General features: G+C 49.8%; 1 protein-coding gene across 1 annotated transcript in view; it reads right to left on the bottom strand.

Moving 5' to 3' along the window:
- The window catches only part of LONP1 (lon peptidase 1, mitochondrial), a 1,004,634-nt gene that overhangs the window by 492,037 nt on the left and 489,540 nt on the right, over window positions 1-23,057 (bottom strand). Inside the window, exon 9 of the mRNA XM_069649597.1 lies at window positions 10,358-10,496. Within this exon, the coding sequence (XP_069505698.1) occupies window positions 10,358-10,496 (139 nt within the window). The remainder of the gene's footprint in view (window positions 1-10,357; window positions 10,497-23,057) is intronic.

Raw genomic sequence — 23,057 nt, 5'->3', positions numbered from 1 at the left:
GAGGCACTCCTTGGGCGTCCACTCGTACCCTTCCAATCCGGCTCCCCTGCAGGTCCTCTCGACAGCGGACCAGAGTTTCTTGGTTTTGGGACAGGTCCAGAACATGTGGATTAGGTCTGCATGCTCGCTGGTGCACCATGAGCACACTGGTGGGGTTTTCCTACTGAATGTGGATACCCTCTGTGGGGTCATGTAGGTCCTATATAGGACGTTCAGCTGGATGAGCCTGAACCTGGCGTTGCGGGACACTTCCTTCGGGTGTATCAGGGCCCTGTCCCACTCGCTCTCCGTGATGTCTGTCCCCAGGTCCGCCTCCCACCTTTCCTTCAGGATTGCACTCCTCGGGTTGCGCCTGTCATTCAGTTGGGCATACAGCCTCGCCGTGGGTTTCCAGCCGTCGCTTAAGTTGTGCATCTCTTGCACGAGGGGGTGGGTTTCCGGTTCCTCTGGCCATGTGCTCCATGTCTCCTTAGCGACCTGTTTCACCCTTTGGTACCATAGAAATTGTCCAGCAGCAAGCCCTTCTTTCATCTGTAGTGAGTCAAATTCTCTGAAGCTTCCATCCTCATACATGTCCCCCCATGTGTATAAGCCAGAGTTCTCCCGTTTCCGCATTGCTGGTAAATCGGTGGGTGTCTTACAGACGTTAGCGAGCATGGGGATTTCAGGCATGTATGGTTGGCCCAGGTCGAGCGACGTGCGTGCCGTGTTCCAGACTTGTCTCCCCAGCCTCACCAGCATGGGTGGGTCGGGAGGCCCAACCTTTGAGTTCCATACTACTTCTTTGGGGTGCATTGGGGCTATCAGCTGGCGAAGGAGGCCTGTCTCAGCTGTTGGTTCGTCGGACAACCACTTAACAACGTGTGTCAGTTGCGCTGCGAGGTAGTATTTTTGGAATTCAGGCAACTGGATTCCGCCCTCTTTGTGTGGGAGAGTGAGGATGTGCAGCGAAAGCCTGTGTCTGGCCGGGCCCCACAGGAAGTCCCTGATGAGAGATTCCAATTTTCTGAAGAAGGGGGGGGGTATATAGTGCGTTATGTTGGTGAAGTAGTACAGGAATCTCGGCAATATTATCATCTTCACGATGGCCGCTCTGCCCATCACGGAGAGTGGGAGTCGGGACCAGAATTTGGTGGATTTGCGTACCCCTCGCATTGCTGCTTCCGTGTTGCTTTCGTGTGTGGAGGCAGGCGTGTGCATGATGGTGAGTCCGAGATAGCGGAATGCTGCCGTCTGCCATTGGATCCCTATGTCCGGTAGCTCTTCTGTTTCCTTCCCCTGAAGCCCGGCCAGGGGGAAGGAGCATGATTTCCGCCTGCTGAACCTTATCCCGGAGTATGTTGCGAAGTTGTCGAGGATGTCCAGCGCTGTGGGTGCATTCATTCGGGGGTTGCGCAGATAGAGGAGGACGTCGTCTGCATACAGCGAGATGATGTTATCAGTCTCACCCGTTCTGATCCCTGCGTCGAAGAGCTGCTTCCTGAAATAGATCGCTACCGGTTCCAGGCCAAGGACATACAGCATTGGTGACAGTGGGCATCCTTGCCTTGTTCCCCTTTGGATGTCCCAGGATCCAGACACCACGCCCCCTGTCTTCACCCTCGCCACTGGGGCGTTGTAGAGCACCTTAATCCATCGTATAAAGCGCTCGCCCAGTCCGAACTCCCTCAGAGTCTCGATCAACCATTCCCAGAATATTGAGTCGAACGCCTTTATGGCGTCCAGTGAGAGCACAGCCAGGTCTTCGTTGCTCCCTGCGGATTGTGCTATGACATGCTGGAGCCTCCTCAGATTGGCTGTGGTGTTGCGCCCCGGGACAAAGCCGTTTTGGTCCTCGTGTATTATAGACCCGATCACCCTGGACAGCCTCTTAGCCAGTATGGTTGTAAGGATTTTGCTGTCGTAATTCAGCATTGCCAGGGGACGGTACGAGTCGCACTCATCAATGGGCTTGTCAGGTTTAAGCATAGGTATTATGAGTGTCTCTCTCATGCTGCCAGGTAGTATGCCGGTCTCATATGCCTCTACATATACTCCATGTAGAACCGGGGCTAAGATCTCCTCGTAGGCTTTATAGAATTCTGGTGTGAGGCCGTCGGTTCCGGGGGTCTTGCATGTAGAGAGGGACCTGATTGCTTCCGAGATGTCCTCCTTCGTGATGGCTTCTCCCAGCATCTCTCGCTGCTCCGAGCTCAGTTTGGGGAGACCCACTTCATCCAGGGTGTCTCGAATGTCTTCTATTGGGACCAGTTCATCGTGGGCATAGAGCTTAGCATAGAAGTTTGAGAAGACATCGTTAATTGCCTGCTGTGTCCTCTGGGTTACTCCGTGTTCGTTTTTGATTTCCTTGAGGGCTTGTCTTGGTTGCTCTTTCCTGCACAACCAGGCCAGTATCCTGCCCGGTTTGTCCGCCTCCTTGTGTGCCTTAGCTGTGCGTGTGGAGAAGTCGAATTTGGACAGCCTGTCCCAGGCGAGTCGGCATTTGTTCCTGATTTCTGCCAGCTTGGGTTCCCTCTCGATGGGTGGGGTCGGGCTGTTTTCCAGTCGCCTGATCTCCTCTTCCTTGGCCTCAAGTTCCCTCTTCAGTTGCCTCCTGATTCCGCCTGCCTCTGCTATCACCTCGCCTCTGGTTACTACCTTCATTGCCTCCCAGAGCGTGCTCCATTTCTCAACTGACCCAGTGTTGATTCTTACGTATTCTTCCAGTTTTTCTCCTAGGGTGTCCTTGAAGGAAGGATCCGTCAGGGTCTCCGTGGGCATACGCCACATCGGGATGGGGGGCCTGGGGCCCTGCAAGCGTAGTTGCATGAGCAGGGGAGAGTGGTCCGAGATCGACCTGCCCAGGTAGTCCACAGAGTGCACCTGTGGGGTAAGTTCACCGTTGATGAAGAAGTAATCTATCCTGGTGTGGAGGCCATGCGGGGATGAGAAGAATGAGTAGGACCTATCGGCTGGATGAAGATCTCTCCAGATGTCGACCAGGTCCAGGTTTTCCACTGCGTTGCGAAGTGCCCTTGAGACAGAGTTGTTAGTGGTTTGTGACGTCTTGGACCTGTCCATCTCTTCATTCATGACACAGTTGAAGTCGCCTCCCCACAGGAAGGCGTCTTCTCTGTGGTGCACTATTCTGGTGCATAGTTGTTTCAGGTGGGAAGGGACCCCGTGCTGGGGGAAGTATGAGTTTACTATACATATCCGTGTGTTCTCCAACATGCCCCACACCACTACATATCTTCCGTCCTTATCTGCTTCTGTTCCCATTTGGTGGAATGGTGTGTGTGGGCTTATCCATGTGTATACCCCCCGTGCATATTTGGAGTAAGATGCGCCGCTGCCCTGCCCTCCCCAGTAGTCTGCTAGTTTGTGTGTGGCTTCCGCCAGGAGGTGTGTCTCCTGGAGCAACGCAATCGATACCTTCTTGCGCCTCAGGTAAGAGTGGACGCGATTTCTCCTTACATAGGATCCCATCCCCCTGACGTTCCATGTGATTATGTTAAGTGGTGATGCCATTGCTGGAGTACAGTTTCTGTCCTGGGCGGTCCCTTGCCTCTCCTGCGCTCGATCTCGTGTCGTTGGGTGCCGTTGCTTGCTCTAGTTCTGCGGATCGGCCGAGTGCTTCTCTCAGTGTCAGGTACTCATTCGTTACTTGGGTTGTTTCGGGTAGCGGGGCGGTCTCAACAGTAACACATACAAAATAACTATAACTGGTGCACCCAGCTCCTGCCGGTGAGGTGCAGTGCTCAGGTGCTGTCGCGCAATCTGGCCCCATCTGGGTTTCCGGCGCGAGCAGGGTCGTGCTGGCAACGGGCCAGCACTGATCTTTCGGGGGTTGTCGTTGCGTGTCCATGTGTGGGAGGCCCGGCCGGCCCCGTAATCATGTTGCACTCTCATGTCATGCTGAGGTCCAGCATGCTCGTTGTATTGTGCTAGATTGAAGTTCTGTGCGCGGATCAGGAGAAAAGGCGCTGGCTCCAGGTTATCGTGCTTTGCGGGCTGAGACGCTGTTGTCAGGGATAGGCTCTTCAGGGGCCTCAGCCAGGTTGTTGTGTTCCATCCACATGGTGGCCGCGTCCGGGGTTTCAAGAAAAATCGCTCTCCCTTTGTAGATAACCTTTAGTCTGGATGGATACAGCAGCATGTATTTCAGGTTTAGTTGCCTCAGTCTGGCCTTGATTGGGACAAAAGAGTTCCTTGCCCTCTGCACCGACTGTGTATAGTCCGGGTAGATGATGATTTTGGAGTTGTTTCTGTTGATCTCTCCGCCCTCCCTGGAGAATCTCAGGATCACTTCCCTGTCTCGGAAGTTGAGAACCTTTGCTATGATGGGTCGGGGATACGAGCCTGGGGGAGGCTTCTTCTGGAGTGATCTATGGGCTCTCTCTATAGCGAAACCCTGTGACAACTTCTCGGCCCCGATCTCCTGCTGAATTAGGGATTCTACATATGCGGTTGGGTCGGGAGTCTCTGTTCCCTCAGGGACGCCAAGGATCCTGATGTTATTTCGCCTGGCTCGTCCCTCCGCCTCCTCTGACCTAGCCTCTAGTATGTCCACCCTCCTCCTGAGATCTGCCACCTCAGCTTTAAGATCTTTCGTATCCTCCATGGTGTCTTTCTGGGCGGATTAGATGTTAGTGACACGTTCTGTCAGGTTGCGAGCATCTTGACGGAGGAGCTGAATATCGGCCTTTACCTCCCCTATCTTGGTGTCTATGAATTCCTTTAGGGCCGCTATTGCCTCAAGTACTTGGCTGTTTGCGGGGCTCTCCCCCTGAGTGTCCTGCGGCGCCGTCCCCTTTGGGGTGGATTGGGCGGATGGGTGGACCTTGGTTGTGAGGAAGGGGTCCATTGTGGCCGCCTTGGGCTTGCTCCTCAGGGTGGACATTGTGGCGTTGTTCGATCGGCTGATACGCCTCTTCTGGCTGGGTTGCTGCGTGAGCCCCGCCAGTCCGTTTCGCCGGTGGCCCCACCTGCGGTGTTCCGAGTTGTCGTGGTAAGGAGTGTCTGCGGTGTGCTCCTCTAGATTTGGGGGATTCGTACTGCCCCAGGGTCCCTGATGTCTTGAAGTCAGTGGCGCCAGGTGCAGGGCCGTGCCCTGCCTGGGTGTGTTGGGCGTGATGTTGGCCCCGGGGGCCTGCTCTCCGCAAGGATGACGGGCTGGGGGCGGCGTCGCAGTGTGTCCGGGTAGGCAGGACTCTCGGGGTCACCCCCGTTAGTTGTGGAGGCTAGTGGTGGAGGGCGTTATCCGCGGCCTCAGTGTGCTAGCCCCAGGGCGGGGGAGGCAGCAACCCAGGTAGGCCCAGGGACGCGACTCACCGCCTACGGGAACCAGCGCTGGCCCCAAGTCTTGGCCGCCTCTTCATCTGTCCTCCGCTGGGGGCTCCACGGGCTGTTGCGCGGCCCGGATGGGCCGGGTTGTAGGGCGCTGGGCCGCTGGTTCGTACTGTCCGCAGCACCCAGCGCCGCGGTCCTCAGTCGGCGCCGGGAGCTCCAGCGGTTCCGTGCCGGGTCTCGCCAGGGGCGGTGTCGCAGTGTGTCCGGGTAGGCAGGACTCTCGGGGTCACCCCCGTTAGTAGTGGAGGCTGGTGGTGGAGGGCGTCATCCGCGGCCTCAGTGTGCTAGCCCCAGGGCGGGGGAGGCAGCAACCCAGGTAGGCCCAGGGACGCGACTCACCAGCGCCGGCCCCAGGTCTTGGCCGCCTCTTTATCCGTCCTACGCTGGGGGCTCCACGGGTTGTTGCGCGGCCCGGATGGGCCGGGTTGCAGGGCGCTGGGCCGCTGGTTCGCACGGTCCGCAGCGCCCAGCGCCGCGGTCCTCAGTCGGCGCCCGGGGCTCCAGAAGTCCCGCGCCGGGTCTCGCCGGGTCTCGCCCTCTCCGGTCCGCCGAACTCCTCCAGGCGACAGGAGAGGGAGCGGCCGCTGATGGCGCTCCGCCTTCGCCGCTCAGGTCCGCAGCGTCAGTGCGCCGCGGCCGCCATCTTGCGCATCGCACTCGGGGACGGGGGGATGCCGGGCCAGAGCTCCCGCTCCGTCCCCGCCGTCCGATTTTCGTCGGGCTTGGCTGGGAAAGAAGGGGAATCGTCCCAGCTTCAAGTGAGTCCGCTTGTATTCGGTTTTGCTGGTGGATGGACTCGCTAGTCAGGATCGGATTACGGGCTCGGCCGGAGCTCGGGATTCCAGCCTCCTCACTCCATGAGCACCAGACCACGCCCCCGTAATCTCCCTGTGATAGCAGTGGGATCACTTCCTGTAAGGTCACCATACGAAACTTTTGGGGTTTGACAAACTTGTTCGCTGGGCGCAGATCTAATACAGGGCGCATGGTTAAGTCCTTTTTGGGTACAAGGATGTACACTGAATAAATATCTTCTGTTACCTGAGATAGGGGGACAGCCTCTATAGCTTCTTTTTTCAGTAGCTCTTCTACTTCTTGTAGAAGAATGGTGAGGTGTTCCGGTGTCATGCGTCGGTTCCGTGGGGGTCTGTACTTCGGGGAACCGTTGAATTCGATGCAGTATCCGTGGGCTATGGTGGATAATACCCAGCGGTCTGACGATATTCCCTCCCATGCTGAAAGGAACAATGTTAGCCGGCCCCCGACCGGTGATGCATGGGAGGGGACCCGAATCTTCGGGTCATTTGTTGGTATTGGGCGTGGAACCTTTGGGGCTGGAGCCGCGACCTCTTCCCCTGCCACAGCGTTGGCCTCTTTGACTGAACTGGGTGTTGTTACCCTGGTTAGAGGGCCAGTTGGTAGCAGAGTAAAATTGCTGTTGATTTTGCTGCTGGCGTTGGCCACGAAAGGAGCGTCTATTGCCATAGCCGCGTCTGTTAGGGGGCCTAGAAATTTGGTCAAGAGTTTTGATGGTATCAAACTCTTTCTTCGCATGTTCTAGGGCCTCATCAACTGCTTTCCCAAACAGATTTGTTTCTTCTATGGGCTTATCAGGGAAGCCTGGGTTTCCGGCTTAAATTCCGAATTGCGCAGCCAGACATGGCGTTTGAGAAGTGTTCCCTGAACCAGGGAACGGCCAGCCGTCTCTGCGGCATCTAAGGAGTTCTTTACGATGCCCTGGTTTACAAGAGTTACCTCTGAGATTGTAGCTAACAGGCGTGAACGCAGGGGTTCTGGTGCGTCCTCTGCTTCGCTGCGCAGCTTGCTCCACTGTGCATCTGCGTAGCTAGCTAGTAGGGAATTGTTATTTGCAATCCTAGTTGAAAAGGCGGCGGACGTCGTGATTCTCTTCCCAAGTGCGTAGAGCTTTTTGCCCTCTTTGTCAGGTGGTGCCTCACTAGTGGATAGTGGTACCCCTGCTCTTTTCCTTGTATTAGTAACTACGAGGGAGTCCGGAATAGAATGGCCTCTGATGTACAACGGGTCAGAGGGCGAAGGGCTGAAGAGCTTTTCTATCCGAGGGTTGACCCCTCTGACTAAGGCAGGATTGGAAAGGGAAGGAGTTATTCTTCTCTTTATAGAAGCCAGGAGCGGAATAGACTGACTAACAGGGGCTTTTTCTTTAATAACTTTCTCTACAAAGTCTATGTCAGGAAGAGTCTCCCCTGTGTCTATTTCAAAATGCGCTGCTGCCTTGCGCAATAGTGCATTAAGTGAAGGTTGGTCATCTATGGGAGAGGTGTTTCCAATAGGTGAATCCTTGGGAGGAGAAGGGTGAAAGACATCAGGGTCTGAGTGCACTGATGGGGATTGCCAAGGCTGCGAGGTAGCTGTATCTTCTTCGAAAGCTCCTGCACTAGTGTAAGGATCTTCTTCAAACCCCTCTTTCTCATGTTCTTCCTCTCCACCCAAACACTCATCATCTTCCTGGAGGTATTGCTCCTCTTCCGTGGGGTCATATACGTCTGTAGAAGGGAGAAACAGCCTAGGAATTTTGACCCTAGGGTCATCCTAGGGCCATTCTCTTAGTCTTTTGGGTGTGGGTGGGTTTTGGTTTCCCAAAAACCTTTCCATTTTCTCCATACAAGAATGGAGTCTTTCAAGGGTCTCATGGGGGATCCCTGAATAGTCTAGAGGGGGAAAATCATTGTTTCCGTCGCCATCTGAAAAGCCCTCCGGTAGTTCCGAAGTGCCCTTAGATGAAAGGGGCAGTTCCTGGCTACTCTTATGCTTTTTCGGCGTTTCTATAGCTTTTTGTGAGGTATTCGACGTTTGTTTCGTCGTCCGCTTACGTGTGTCTTCGGAAACATTCTCGCCAGGCTCTCGAAAACGAGTTTGTCAGTAGAGGACTCTGGTGTCGAGGTTGCCTGCGTTACGCGTTGTTCCTCGACAGCCGCTCTATGGAGCGTTACGTCGGATGATTTTGGGGTAGCGCCCGTGTTTGATGAAAGCCCAATCGCTGGTCGCGACTGCGTTTGCGGGTGGGGCTCGAGACCCTTACGGTCTGAGGTAGACGCCGGAGTGCCCTGCATCCCCTTCGGCGCTGATGGATCCTTCGTCTTCGACGAAGAAGAGCCGTGGGTTGTGTGCTTAGGCCTATGGGGTCTGTGTGCGTCCCTGTCGCCGGGGTGTTCATCCCCATGAGCAGGGCGTGAGCCGAGCCCGTCGGGGCCGGGGACGGACGTCGAGGAGCGCAAGCGCTCCTTCTGGGGGTTAATGACTTCCGTAACGGACGTCGAGTTATCACCCTCCTCGTTACTTTCTGTAACAGCGGCGGCGGGTGAGGAAACTGACTTCGACATAGCGTAGTCCGCCCACCTCTTAACTTTGCGTTCTTTAAGAGTTCTTGGTTTCAAGAGCTTACAGGCCGCACAGCTGTCCTCCTTGTGATCGAGGGGCAAGCAACGATTACAGAGCTTGTGTTTGTCCTTCCAAGTGTATTTGCCCCTACAGCGTGGGCAAAACTTAAAACGTGTCCTCTCCATAGCTGAGGCAATAATAACTGGTGATAACTCCAAGGGAAAGATAGGGGAGAAAGAAAGACATTCTCAAAGAGAAGATAAAAGTTCGAACCCCCACTCTCCCTACTGTATGTTGGCCGGCGAGGCCAGGCCACGTGTTCGGCAGCACCGAAGGATCTCCTCCGTCTCTTCCCCTCCGTCGAAAACTTGCTCGGCGGAGAAACAGCTTCACAGCTAACGTCGAGGGGAGGGATCTTTAACAATATAATAAGTATAATTAAGGACCGAGGTCCGATAGTAAGTATTTGCAATGTCTCTCTAGGAGCTCCGCATAAGGCGACCAGAAGCTTGGCGGAAAAAAACAATCTGAGGGACCTCGACGCGTGAGGGATTATGGGTACAACGCACGTCACTATAGGGATAGTGTTACAGACACGCCTTGTCGACGTCCCCTTTTCGACTACGAAAAACAAAATGCAATACTCCGCAGTGACCACTGGATGTCGGACCTATGCACAGCATGTGATTCTAAGCAGATTAACAAACGTCAGAAATATATATTCTTTTTAATACAAAGCTTTGCCCAGTGTTTCCTTGTACCATAGTACTGTAGTCCTATTGTGTAAACCCTGAATACTGCTCATCTCTCTCTTGAGATAAGTCTGACTGCCCACAGCTACCAACTAAATCTTTGTGGTACAGACTGATACCAAAGGGGATTTATTGCATATACCTGTAGTCCTAATCTTCTGTAGTGCTCCCTAAGGGAACTGCAGGGGATTCTGCCTAACAGCTGTCGTCCTCCTCTACCACGTCCTCCTGGACTAAGTACAAGGACTCCAGGTCCTCGTCTGTGGACCAAACTTCCATGGCCTGGGGCCTATCTGGGCACCCCCCCCCCTTTCTTTCCCCACCCTCCGGGGTCAGAACCAGGCTCTGACACGGCATCAACTTCAAAACGTAGAAATAGCTTGCAGAGCAAACTCGAGGACTCCCAACACTGAAGATGGCTGCCAGAGGAGGGGCTTAGGGAGAGGACTGTCATTGGATGGGGGCATTATGACCGAGAGGGCAGCGATTGGTTTAGAGGAGAAATACAGTTTATAAGTGAAAGTGAAACTGTTTTTCCTTTTACTGAGAATTCCCAGCCAGATGACAGGGAATATTCATGAGCATGTGAATCATGCCAGACCCCATGCTGGAGAATATACACTCACACCCGAGAGTTATTCTTAATGCTGACCCTGTAATAGGGAAGGTACATACCTACTTAAAATGGTGACTGCAACCACTTAAGGAAGCATCTGTTTGCTTCATATTTCGACAGTAAGTACAGAGACAAATTTCAAGAGCAAAACACTTACGTTAAGTTGACCCTCCACTCATAAGAAATGCAGTAAGTCTACATTTATAGCAGGATTGTACATGGAGTCATGTTTAAGGCTAAGCACTTTTCAGACACATGGACAGTGAAGTAGACATTACAAAATAAGTTGCTTTTTTACCAAAATACGTCTTTTGACATCATCCATCCCATAGTGGTCCTCCTCCAACACTGCATGAGCTCTTGCCAGGTCAAGATTTTCCGGACTGTATTTACCCCATGGAATAGATGTCAACCAATCCAGATAATTGCGAGTGACGCTAAACAAAGAAAGAAAAAAACACGTTACTTGCCTCTAATCACACATTTTCACTAGAAATAAGTCAACGGCACTGTACTGTTCTTAAGGGTGGGGCGGTTTCCTGCCGATTCCAGGATACCTCCTGTGGGGACAGTTAGGCCTTGTACAAAGGATGTCTGAAGGCCCCTCCCCATCGCCTGCAGGGCAGCACCCTGAAATTAGATAAATACTGGATTCCATTGAGAACTAGAGATTCCAGAGCCGAGGGACTCTGCACCCTGCTCTGATTAACACTTTAAAGACCCTTCTGCTATAGCGCCTGCCACAATCATCACTACATCAAGGCAGTCAACACATCCCTTGCTTCTAGGGTTATTTTTCACTTTTTTTTGTTTACAAAGGAACCATCTGTCCTAAAGCTTTTTTCATGGTCCATTTAGTCCCTGCCACACAGCTTTCCAATAAGACCTGCCAGATATAATTTCCAAGTAAGGGGCCAGAGATACTGCAAATACAAGATTGCAGAGTTTTCAGATTGCCATCCTACCCTCGCCCGGCCTCCTTTCCTTCAAAGTTAGTCTTCTTTCCTTCACCCTCTTTCAACTGCGACACCCTATGCAGGTGAGGGGATGGTGTACCCAGCTTCACAGGGAATGTTTGGACTTCACAGTACACCTTTTATATTTGCCAGCTCATCTCGTCTAGTTTAGAGCGACCTGCAGGGTGGCTAGCATCATTCTGAAACTGAATTTACAGAGTCACCTCAATGACAGGTGAGGGGGCAGGTGGGTGCAGGAATTAATTTTTGGCCCGTCGATGTGTGCACAGTGCGAGAGATGGTTAAAGGCATTTTAGAGACACTTGGGTAGACTTCTTGGAGAACAACCAGGGAATCTGCCTCCTGCCAAGATCGCTTTATGAAACGCCATTTGTTCCCTAAAGGGGATTTCCCTGACGGGCCCAAGTCCCAGTAGGGCCCACTGAAAGCCACGCATGAGCAAGTCAGAGTGAAGATTTCAACAGAAATCAGCCTCCCATCTAACATTATAAAAGGAAGGAGAAGTGAGCGCCTGGGGTTTTGATCTCTCAGGCAGCCTTTTTTTCAAACCTTAAGTTCATTCCTCCAATAACCCTTCACACTATGTTTATGGTAATGGGTTACCTCTACATACTGGCCCCTCCCTCATCTGCCAAATCCCATATCCTTGCTGAACAGTGTACACATTAAATCTATGCGAGGGCGAGTGAGAGGGAAAGAGAGGAGCATAGAGGGGCAGAGGGAAAGATAAGGGAGAATAGAGGGGCAGAGGGAAAGATAAGGGAGAATAGTAAAGCATGAACAGGAACTGGCAGAAGTCTGCAAAAGCCAGTGGGTGGTTGGAGTGGGGGAGACCAGGAGGTTTCCTCTTTCTAGAACATGTTGTGCTTTTACTCCCACATCTAATATGTGTATATGCATGGTCATGAACTTATCATGCCTCTCCCCAGTCCATGTTATGCCTGGCTATATATGGATTGACAGTTTGTGCCTCTCGCTAACCTCACTGCTCTGCTTTCTACCTTATGTTAATGTTAAAGAATATTTGTATCGCGCACTATCACCACTGGAGTGTTCCCCTGACGCTCTGGCGGATCTGAAACAAAAGGGGGCTAGGTTAGGCATGTTAGTAGGACAACGTTTGGAAAAGAGCAAGGGAGCTGTGAAGTGCTGTTGGCAGCTTCGGTTCGGTTAACACCGTACGATGAGCATATTGGTGTGTTATTCGGTTCCGAGTCCGTCGTGTGCTGTTTGGGGGTCTGTGTGGTGTGGTTGTTGTTGCGATGTGGTGAAGTGCGTGCGGGTTGCTGCGGCTTTAAGAGGTGTGGTTGTGTTTGGTTAGAGTGTGAGAGGTGTGTGAGGAGTGGAAAGGTTTTTAGTAGTTTTTGGGGTTGGTTAGTATCCTTGTTGTTAGAAGAGGTGCTTATTTCTATTGTGTCTCCTTCATGATTTCGAGAGGGTTGTTTCCTTTTGGTGATTAGGTGATTAAGTTTCAGCATGATAAGGCTATCTCATCTCTTTGTCCTTATGTTAAGTTAGTTACTTTCGTGTTTCCATCTTTGCATTTGGCTAGCCTTTTTATCCAAGTTTGTCTTTACTGCAATCTAAGTTTGGACTGATTTACTTGGGAGCTATGCCCATACCCTACGTCCTTTCTGAGTGAGCAAGGTTGTTGGTAGTGTTGGGCATGTATGTTAAATTTCTGTCCTTGTGGGGTTGTCGCTTGTGTTCTATTCCACCTAGCGTCGTATCACTAGTTCTTGTTGGAGTTTCCCTTAGTCAGTCCTGGGTGTTGTCTGTGCCATCATGTATTCTGTCAATCTGTTTTGTATTTCCTGTTTGATAGTTTTTTTTTTTTCAATTTGGTACCGAGGAGTTGAAGAGCCAAGTTTTTAGAAGTTTTCTGAATTTTAGGTGGTTTTTGGTGTTTCTTATTTCTTTTGGGAGGATGGTCCAGGTTTTTGCGGCTAGGTGGGAGAAAAAGGAGCCCCCTAGTTTTTTCTTGATGTATGGTTTTGGTTCCAGGCGAATTTCATTGCTTGATCTGAGGAGTCTCGCTGGCTTGTTGATTGTTATTTCCTTTTGTAGGAATTCTGTTCCCTGTCCGCTGATTGCCCTGTGTGTTATGCACATTGTTTTAAACGTTATACAATGTTTGATTGGAAGCCAGTGTAGTACTTTTAGAGCTTGAGTGATGTGGTCTCTTCTGGATGGTTTGAGGAGGAGTCTGGCTGCTGCATTTTGGATGTGTTGCAATTTTTTCAGGAGGTATTCCGGCATCCCCAGGTAGAGGCTGTTTGCGTAATCAATTCTTGACATGACATGAGAGCGAAGCATTTCTTTATTATTGCGTTAATTTGTGGTTATAAGGTTAGGGCGTTGTCCATTAGGACTCCCTGGTTTTTTACTACCTTAGATGGTGTTGGCACGGTTCCCATTTCCGTTGGCTAGGGGATTGTTTGGCTCTCCGATGCCCAATGGAATTCATGTGATTGGTACTATATCCCATCTTGACCTCGTAGCATGAGGAGCTGTTCGTAGTGACCCCACCAGGTCTCTGACCTCTCTGCAATCCTCCCCTTGGACCCATTCTCACCAACTGTACTTGTACACACTGCTGCATGGGCCCTATGTCTTCCACTTTTCCTTGTCCCTCCCTCTCTCTCATAAAGGGCCGGTCTTTGCACACTGTCTACTACCAGAGACACCAGCCCATTCCATGGTGCTTAAGGACATATCCCCACAATTACCTTACCCGAAGGGCACCACTACAAAAAGGTTGCCATGGCAAAACCAGACAGAGGCTCAAAGTAACCAACTGGGCCCCTAAACTACCATCCCTGAACCAACATTCTCAACGTCTTCGGTTCAAACACACTGGACGCATACCACCTAATCCTTTGACAAAAGGCAATCAGACAATCCTCCCAACAGGCATTAAACAGATCGCTACACTTCTACCATCAACTTGCGTATCACAGGCTCAGCCAATGGATCCTTAACACCATGGGCACACAAGGCTTCCCTCTGGATACAAATCCCTTTATGCTCACAACACAGGACAACTGGAAAGAGACCTACACGCAGCACTGAGGATACTTCCTGTATGCAAGTATCAACATGGAGACCATGCAAATGGCAATGGAGCACAGTAAAAACCCAATTACAAAGTACTGGTTGTTCCTATGAGTAGTTCACTCCATTGAGTCATACTATTAAAAAGGGATGCGTGTCTGTAGAAGGATATTGGAATGGATCCATGTATGCACAGGGGTTCTGTGTGGTTTCATCAACATTTCCTTGTCTACCTTTAGTTTGACTCCTGTTGGTCGTACCTTGTTTTCTTCTTTTAATGGGTGTCCCTCAGACCCTGCCAGCTCCTCCTGCTCATTCCCGATTGCCTTCCCCTGCACATACTTACCCATTCCCAACTTCGCACTCTGCAGGCCTTATTTCAGTGTCCAGCCTCCTGCATCTAGCCTGAACCTTGATGCTGAGGCGTTGGAAATGGAAAGGGATCCATCCTTTGGGAACCCTAGCACTCATTTGCATGGTGCCCCGTTTCCTTTTTCTTTTTTTAACGTAAACAGAAGCCCACATTTTTCCTCATCCTTGGGTTACTGGCGGTTTGTCACAGGATTCTAATACCATGATTCTAAATTCTTCATGGATGTACCGGATGTGAACAGCTTGCTATTAACTTGGGTGCTGGGCCATTAGCATGACCCTTGCAGTACAGTATTATTGCTTAAATAAAACACTTCCCTCTTCACTCATTGTGTACCCATTTCCTGGGAATCGTTTAGACCAAGAGCATACAGTATCAAGGGTGAACTCTAGAACTCAGTCATACCGCCGAGCCCCAAACTGCAACCCCACGCCACATTATAAAATCATTAAAATATAAAGAGAAGCTGGTTTTGTTAAGTTGTAATTAAATTAAAGTACTGAAAAGTAACATGTTGAGACAACAAATTAGACAATATTGCAATAAAGTATTCACTAATTAGTTTGTGTCTGTTCATTGTGTAAAAATTGTTTTATTGCTGCTACGTTATCTATATTTCTAATCATTGTGCTCTCTATCAAAGTATAACTAGAGCCAATAGCCTGACTTTTCATTTACTGAAACTCTTCTATACTATCAAAAACTTCAACTGTTACCAAGATCTTCAGGCTGACCCACACATTTTGAAAGAACACATATTTTCACTCTTCACAAGCCATCATTTTGGGCTTTTCCAATACTACACTATATTCTAGTGAACCATAGGTGAAGTGTTTTTGCAATAGCATACACTGCAAATTCAACTGCCGAATTTTGGCAGATAAGGGAAAGTATGGTTAAATGATTGTCTAAAATCACATACTTTGGGTAAGTGGTGAAGACATGATTTTATCATAGCCTGCATCTTAGGCCCTTGACCAAATATGTCAACATCTTAGTTGGTTCTGATGTGATATTTGGATTCCCAGGGCTAAAACAATGTATCTTTTAAAAGTAAACAAATCACATAATAAACCAACATACTAACACAAAGCTACATAAATATGCTAACAGCAGTCAGGCCAGACATCTGTACATGGAGAGCTTCTAGCTGGAACAGATAGCTAGTCTTCCTTGGTGATCTCTGCAAAAAGATAAGGAGCTGCAATAATGATGCTCTTAATGTAGGTCACCATGGCGCCACAATTTCAGTCGTGACATTCAGTGTCATGGGAAGGGGCAGGACTACAGCAAGGGGATTTGGCAGCCTGGTGGTGTGAAACGTTGGCCAGCCAGCCCACTGTAGTTCAGGGCACTGTGCTATACAACGTGACGCCCACACCCAGAATCCCAAAGCCAACACACCAAAGCCTATGATAGAGGTGAGCTTGATCCTGTGGCTCTTCTTAAAAGCACTCCTACTTTTTTGATACTGGGTCTAACTCCCCAATATCGAAAACCAAGAAGTCGGTAAAGTCCATTAAAATATCCATAGGGTCAAAAATGAACATTGACTTTCACAGACAGGAGACGTTCATGCCTAGTCCTTTCAATGGAAACTAAACGTTGTGCTCCACAAGCTCTGGGCACAAGCTACTACCTCTGGCCAATACAAAAATATGCATACACAGGGCTTTCCATTCAACGACATTTAAAACAATTATAAATGCCTATAAAACTAGTAATGCAGGCTAAACGTTGCACACTGTTCTCACTTAATTATTGTGTCACGCACGTATTTCTCAAAAATATGCAGAAACAGAACAAACAAATCTTATTTATGTTAGGCAGAAACCTGTGCAGTTCCCTTAGGGACCACTGCAAAAGATTTAAGACTACAGGTGTTTGGCAGTAAACCCACTTGGTAGCAGTCTGTACCACACAGATTCACTTGGTAGCTGTGGCTGAGCAGTCAGACTTCCCTCAAGAAGAGTTAGGCAGTATGCAGAGTATACACAATAGGTACAGAGACACAGCAGCACAAACAAACACTGACCACAGCTTTGGTGTAAAAGTATATAATTATTTATTTAAAAACACACTTGTGATTTACACTAGCAAAAATGAGGTAAGTAAATTCAGCACACAGTCACTATCATATATATATACAACCCTATTCACTTATTAGACAAGTCTTAGTGAGAAACGCCACTTATTTTCAGACAGAGGTGAGCTCTTAACATAAGATGATACTCTAATAAGTTGTAAAGAAAGGGAGGGAAAAAGGCAAAGTTAAAGAAGCACACCAGTTTCAATACTTTTTCAAAGAACCACAGTAAGGCAGGATAGGCAGAGTTCTACTGGAGAGCAAGGAAGTCAATTGCAAGGCCCACTCTTGGAGAGAGCAAGCAGAAGGGGTCCAGGTTCACACAGTGGGGTTATGCCCAAAGAGTCTTGTAGATAGTTTGCACAAAAAGGATGAGATTAAAGTCAGGAAACGTTAGCTAGGTTGTCCCAGGCTAGCCCAGGTTAGAAAGTCGAGGCTTTACTGTCACCATGAACGATCTGTCGCAAGGGAAGCCAGGCGGGACACAGTACCTTTAGTGTGAAGGAAGCTCCAGCGAGGGCAGTTGTTCCTGGCAGCAGGTGCAAGTCGGTGTTTCGTCCAGAGGAAGAAGAGGTCTCGCCGTGGAGGAAGGATGAAGGTCGTTGCACTGCCAGGGAAGAAACCAGCCGCGGAGTTCTCCGGTTAAAAGGCACTACCCTTCTCTTCGCGGTAGTGGTAAACCGTGGTATTCCGGCTGCCGGGGTGCTTGGCACGGGCAAGGCGGCCACGAGATGCTCCAGGAAGGTGAAAAGAAGGCGAAACTGGTTATCCCCACCAGTCAAAGGAAGAAGACTCTCCGGACTGGAGATCTCCTCTGTCGTCGGGAAAAGTGGCAAGACGGTTCAGCAGGGCTCCACCGGTGGTGTCCTCGTTGCAGGTCGGCTCAGCTTCTCCCTCCTCGGATTCTTCGGTCCTGTGGCGACTTCTGAAGTTCCAGTCCCCAAAACCCTGCTTTTATGCAGCACACCCCCCATTCACTCAGCCTAGCTGTCAATCAAACATGCTAAGTGGTGCCAATCACACAAGAGTGCGACTTGAGTTACCAAGGTAACTCAGTCCAGGGTGCCTAAACCCCCTCCCACACCCACTGTGGTACCCAGACAGAGTGGCACCACTTTTGGAGGCTTCTGTGGAGAAGCCCGCCAAAAAGTGAAACAAAGGGCTCGACTTGGGTTGGAGTCACAGAAGAGAACACAAACGCCATTTTAGAATAGAGTTCTGGCAAAAAATACCAACCGGTGAATTCATATTAAATAAATAAACCGGCGGTATGTTCGAGGCTATAAGAATTAAATAATTAAAGTTGGTAGCCTCGAACAATGGGAAAATCCCATAGAGATATATTCGCGGTCGAATATAAAAAGTAGTATCCACTGCCACCAGCCAAAACTCGATCAGGAGGGACGGAGACGTGCCCCCTCGAACAACAGACCCCCGGGGCAATCGAATTGCCCCGACCAGTACATCCACAATATGATGGTTTGTACTGGTTTCTGTTCATAATTTGGGACTAGTAAAGCCAATGGTGACTTTACATGCCCTGGGGGACATTAGTCAGTCCCAGGGTATGGAGTCTATGTTGGGGGGTCGCTACGACACCCCTGGGTTACGGCACGGAGGCTGCTGTATAATCCACATCAAACAAACACATGAGACCCTATGGAGTAAAAGACCCCATAGCCCATAAAACACATTGAAAGATAAAGGAATACCTCAAATCATGTCTAAGAGTGGGTGTAAAAGAATCTCACTCTTAGCAGGAGTGAAAAAATAAACCCCAAAAATCCAGCAAAGCAGCTGGGGGACTCACTAGGTTTGGGAAATTAGCCTTACAGAGAATTCTCCCTAACAATTTAGTGTAGGTCATTTAGCATGACAGTACATTAGTTGTTTCCCAAATGATAATGCCTTGCCTAAAAGTACCATAATGTAAATGTGAGCCCGACAGCCCAGACATCCTGATTATTTCAAATCTTACATGAGTCTTTTAATCATTATTTCACAAAGGCATGCATATTATTATTATTGGCCATTGATACTGCATTCCATACCGGACTCCTCCAGTTTCTGTGTGCTCAACCCCATGTTGCAGGCCAGGGCAGTGTCCTGTTCCCAAGCCGAACGCGTGCCCCCTGAGCTAATCTCCTGGTTATTGCAGGACGTAAATAAAATGTGCACCCCCCCACTAACACCCCCGCCCCACCAAACGACGAGTTCGTTCTTTTCGTGTAAACCAAACAGACACATAACATACTATTCTGCATTGTTAAGTTAAAAAAAAAGCGCTTTGTGGTACGTTGGTGTGTACTTTCGTGCAAGTACGTATTGAGGGGCTTCGAAATACTAATTGGCCCATTCTAACGAGCTCTAAATGCACAGATGCATTGGCTATTCCCACTTTCCATTTCCCACTACCATCTACTGCACCATGCAATAAAACACATGCAAAAGTGATGCTTAAAAGAAACCCAGACAGGGAAGAGCCTGTGAAACACTGCTGGGACATTGCCATAGCATTTTGCCAAAGCCCTCGGTCAGCACTCAACTTTTCACAAACAAAAACCAACCACCCTTACATTAATAAAACCCAATTAAACTTTTTTTTTTAAAAAAAAGCACACTTTAACATGTTTTCAGTCAAGTGGGTGCGTTACACATTGTCGTAAGTGACACCAGAATGGCTTCAAGGCTGGGTTCTCTAGCCACTGGGGCCCCGCGCGTACAAACAATCCTACATCATCCTAATTGTACCAGACAAACGTCAATGATTAGAGGAATGAGGTGCGATACATGCCTAAATCCACTAATACAACCTTCTTTACTGTTAAACATGCACTGGTAGAGGTATCACACGGCAGTCCAGTCAGTGTCTTCTATGTGCTGCACTGAGACCAGTTCTGAATCTCAGCATTCTCAGTACTAGCATAACTCATCTGTACAGTCTCAGGGATCGTAGCCAGGAGAGGTGCTGCACGGGAATGGAGGGACTCTAGGTACAGACCCAGGCTCTTTGCCAATGCCACCTCTGAGACCTTACAGTGATATAACCCAAGATGACCACTCATAAGTGTCAATCTGTGAGTGCATGTGGACACTCAATAATACTAAACAGCAAGTCACAACGCAATTACTATCATGGGGTCTGTTGAGGAAGAAAAGCCACAACTCAAAGGTATGGTAAATTCCTTTATTTAAATGTAGTAGGAGAGAAAGAGAGAGGAAGCATCCATAGTGACATCGTTAAAACTCGTGTCTCCAACAGTCATTCTCCGAACATTCGATGTTCACGTGGGTCTCTCGCACAGGAGAATAAGCGTGGACTATCAACTTCTGGGTAATGCCCCTGTGGAGCGGGGCTTATTGCTATTAGTACCCCGGCCCGCAAGACCGAGGTACTTATAGCATTCTTTTTCTGTTCCGAAACGGAAACGCTGCAGCGTTTTGGAACAGGGAAAAAAAAGGCATCTGGGGAACTATGGCGGCCATCGGGAGCGAACGTGCTGGGGACAGCACGTTCACTCGCAATAAAGGAGAAAAAGAAGGTAAATGGGGTTGGGAGGGTGGGGAGGTGATTGTTTGGAGTTGCGGGGAGAGGAAGAAAGAAAACACTTACCTGAATCCCTGGCGAGGGAGTATGGCAGCCTCCAGCTGTGTGGATGCGCAGAGCGGGATTGCCCCATTTCGAGCCTCCTCATTGGCTGAGGGGCTGCCACGCCTGCCGGCAGGAACAAAGGAAGGGAATCCCGGGAGAGGGATCCCCAGTCGGGTAAAGCCCCAGTGAGGGCCAATCAGATTGTTTGTAACATTCTGAGTGACCCTCTCCCGGTACTAATTTGCCACATACACCTCTTCCTCAATTTGCTGGTCTTAGCCTAGTCGGTATGAATTTTCTATAAATTGGCACTTTAAAATGATGCGATATTAACATTGTTGGTACTGCCATGCCTTCAGGGCCGGCCTTAGGACAGGGCGCCCGAGCGACAGCCAGGCCGCCTGCCACGCCAGCTTTGCGGGGGGGGGGGCTATTAGTCTTTCAAGGGCTCCCCTGAGCTGGCACAGTGGGAGAAGGCACGGAAGGCACCCTATTGAAATTAAATGCACTCCGCTGAGCGCATTTAACAATAGGCTGCCTGCCGAGCCTACTGAAAAATGTGGCTCTGCCCCTCACCCGCTCCCTCATGACCAGGGCAATTCTGCTCAAGGGGAGGTGTGCCAAATTTTAGTTTCGCTGCCCGGGGTGCTGCAGCTTCTAATGCTGGACCTTATATTTTAAGGCATTAAACGGCTATTCTTTTCCAACATATTCTGTAGGTTAGACTCCTGAGTAATTATTTTCCTGTTCAAATTCTATCTGCATTCTTTTTCATGCACACACAAAAAAAGGGTTTACCTGAATTGGTAGTTCTACATCATAGGTAGGTTGAGAATTATTCACCATCACTAGGTATAAATTTGCAGTGATATTGGGCGCGCCAAACCATTTAATGTATCCTCTGATTAGTCTGTCAAAGAAAATAATGGGCCATAACCAGCAAGGCCACTTAGCCACTTAGCCTGTAGACACAAATTAAACAACATTTAACTTGACAGATGCATTTCACATAGGTCTATTCAGAACTATTGACTTTGCCAGCCTTCTCTTCTCAAGCACAATTGGAAGTATACAGAAACTTTCCAGAATGCATTACTGGGTTAATATGTTCACTATAAATAAAACTTACTTCGTTTAGAAATCATAAATTACTCAGCGTAGTGATTAATGTACTCTTAGTCCAGAGTCCTCTTTCCTCCATACTGTATGGGCGTCCCTTGCCAGAGACGGGAGACGGAACCATTTTCACCAGAAAAAAACCTTCTTCCCCTTTAAATCTAGAGGCGCGCGGGGTGCGGCCCAGGGAGCATGCACTGCCCCGACTCCGCCCTCCGGCGCCACACCCAAGTCCCCATTGACGCGTCGACAATAGATTTAACATTGCCTAATCACACCAGTATTATTAGTGGGGAGGTTGGTGGGACGTATGGAGGAAAGGGGACCATGGCCTAAGAGTACGTTAGTCACTACGGTGAGTAAGGAACAAGTTACTTACCTGTAACTGTTGTTCTCCAGCATGGGTCTGGCATGGATTCACATGCTCATGAATATTCCCCGTCGTCAGGCTGGGAATCCTCGGTAAAGAAAAATCAGTATCAGTTTCGTTTCTGATCTGTCTTTCGTAGTAGTAACCAATCACTGATCTCTGCGTCATACTGACCACAGCCAATGACTGCCATCTCTCTAAGCCCCGCCTCTGGCAGCCATCTTCAGATTTGGTAGCACGTGAAGTGGCAGTATGACCAAGTGAAGAGCCGCAGAGGGGTAGGCGGGAGGGTTCGCATGTGAATCCATGCCAGACCCATGCTGGAGAACAACAGTTACAGGTAAGTAACTTGTTCCTTCTCCAGCATGGGGTCTGGCATGGATTCATATGCTCGTGAATATAAGAATACATAGCAGTACACACATGCACAACCACGGCAGGTGGCAAAAGGCTCAACATTAAGCAATACAACAACTCAACATTAAGCATCTCTTACCTCCTCACCAGGCCCACCTTAAGCGAACAGGTTGCGCAGCACTGCTTGGCCGACCCTGGACTCCTCCCTGGAATCCCGATCGACGCAGTAGAATCTCATGAAGGTGTGCGTCGACCTCCACGTAGCAGCCCTGCAGATGTCCAGCAGGGGCACACCAGATAGGAACGCCGTAGTAGCAGCGATCGCTCTGGTCGAATGGGCTCTCGGACGGCCTGGCAGCGGTCGGTTAGCCAACCGGTGGCAGTGCATGATGCAGCCGGAGAGCCATCTGGAAATAGAAGACTTCGAGAGAGCCTTCCCTTGATTCACAGGTCCAAAGTTCACAAACAGCTGTGATGTCCTCCGAAAACTCTTCGTGCGGTCCACGTAGAACTTCCGCGCTCTAGCCACATCCAGCGAGTGCAAAGTCCTCTCGGCCGGCGACGAAGGAGACGGGAAGAAAACAGGTAACACCAGGGGCTCGTTAAGATGGAAGTCCGACGGCACCTTGTGCATAAATGAGGGGTGCGTCCTAAACACCACCCTCGAGGCATGGAAAGTCAAGTACGGTGCTTTGCAGGATAGGGCCTGGATCTCTCCCACTCGTCGTGCGGAGGTAATGGCCACCAGGAATGCAGTCTTCCACGACACAAACTTCATCGGTGCAGAGTGCATCGGCTCGAATGGGGGCCCCATGAGCCTGGTCAGCATCACGTTAAGTTCCCACGCCGGGGCCGGGGCCTTCACCGGTGGGAACGACCGGAACAGTCCTTTCATAAACTCTTTTACCAGTCGATGGGACCACAGGGACATCTGTCCTGTGGTTCTGGTATATCTGGAGATCGCCGCCAGATGAATCTTAATGGAGGCATGGGCTAGCCCAGCCTTTGCCAGCGATAGCAGGTACGGCAGCACTTGAGGGGCCGTAATCCGTAGGGGGTTGATCTTCTGTGCT

Source organism: Ambystoma mexicanum, chromosome 1p, assembly GCF_040938575.1.
Source record: "Ambystoma mexicanum isolate Mex_15411 chromosome 1p, UKY_AmexF1_1, whole genome shotgun sequence".
Taxonomy (NCBI): Eukaryota; Metazoa; Chordata; class Amphibia; order Caudata; family Ambystomatidae; genus Ambystoma; species Ambystoma mexicanum.
The sequence above is the reverse complement of the archived record's forward strand: the minus strand, read 5'-3'. Positions and strand labels throughout refer to the sequence as shown.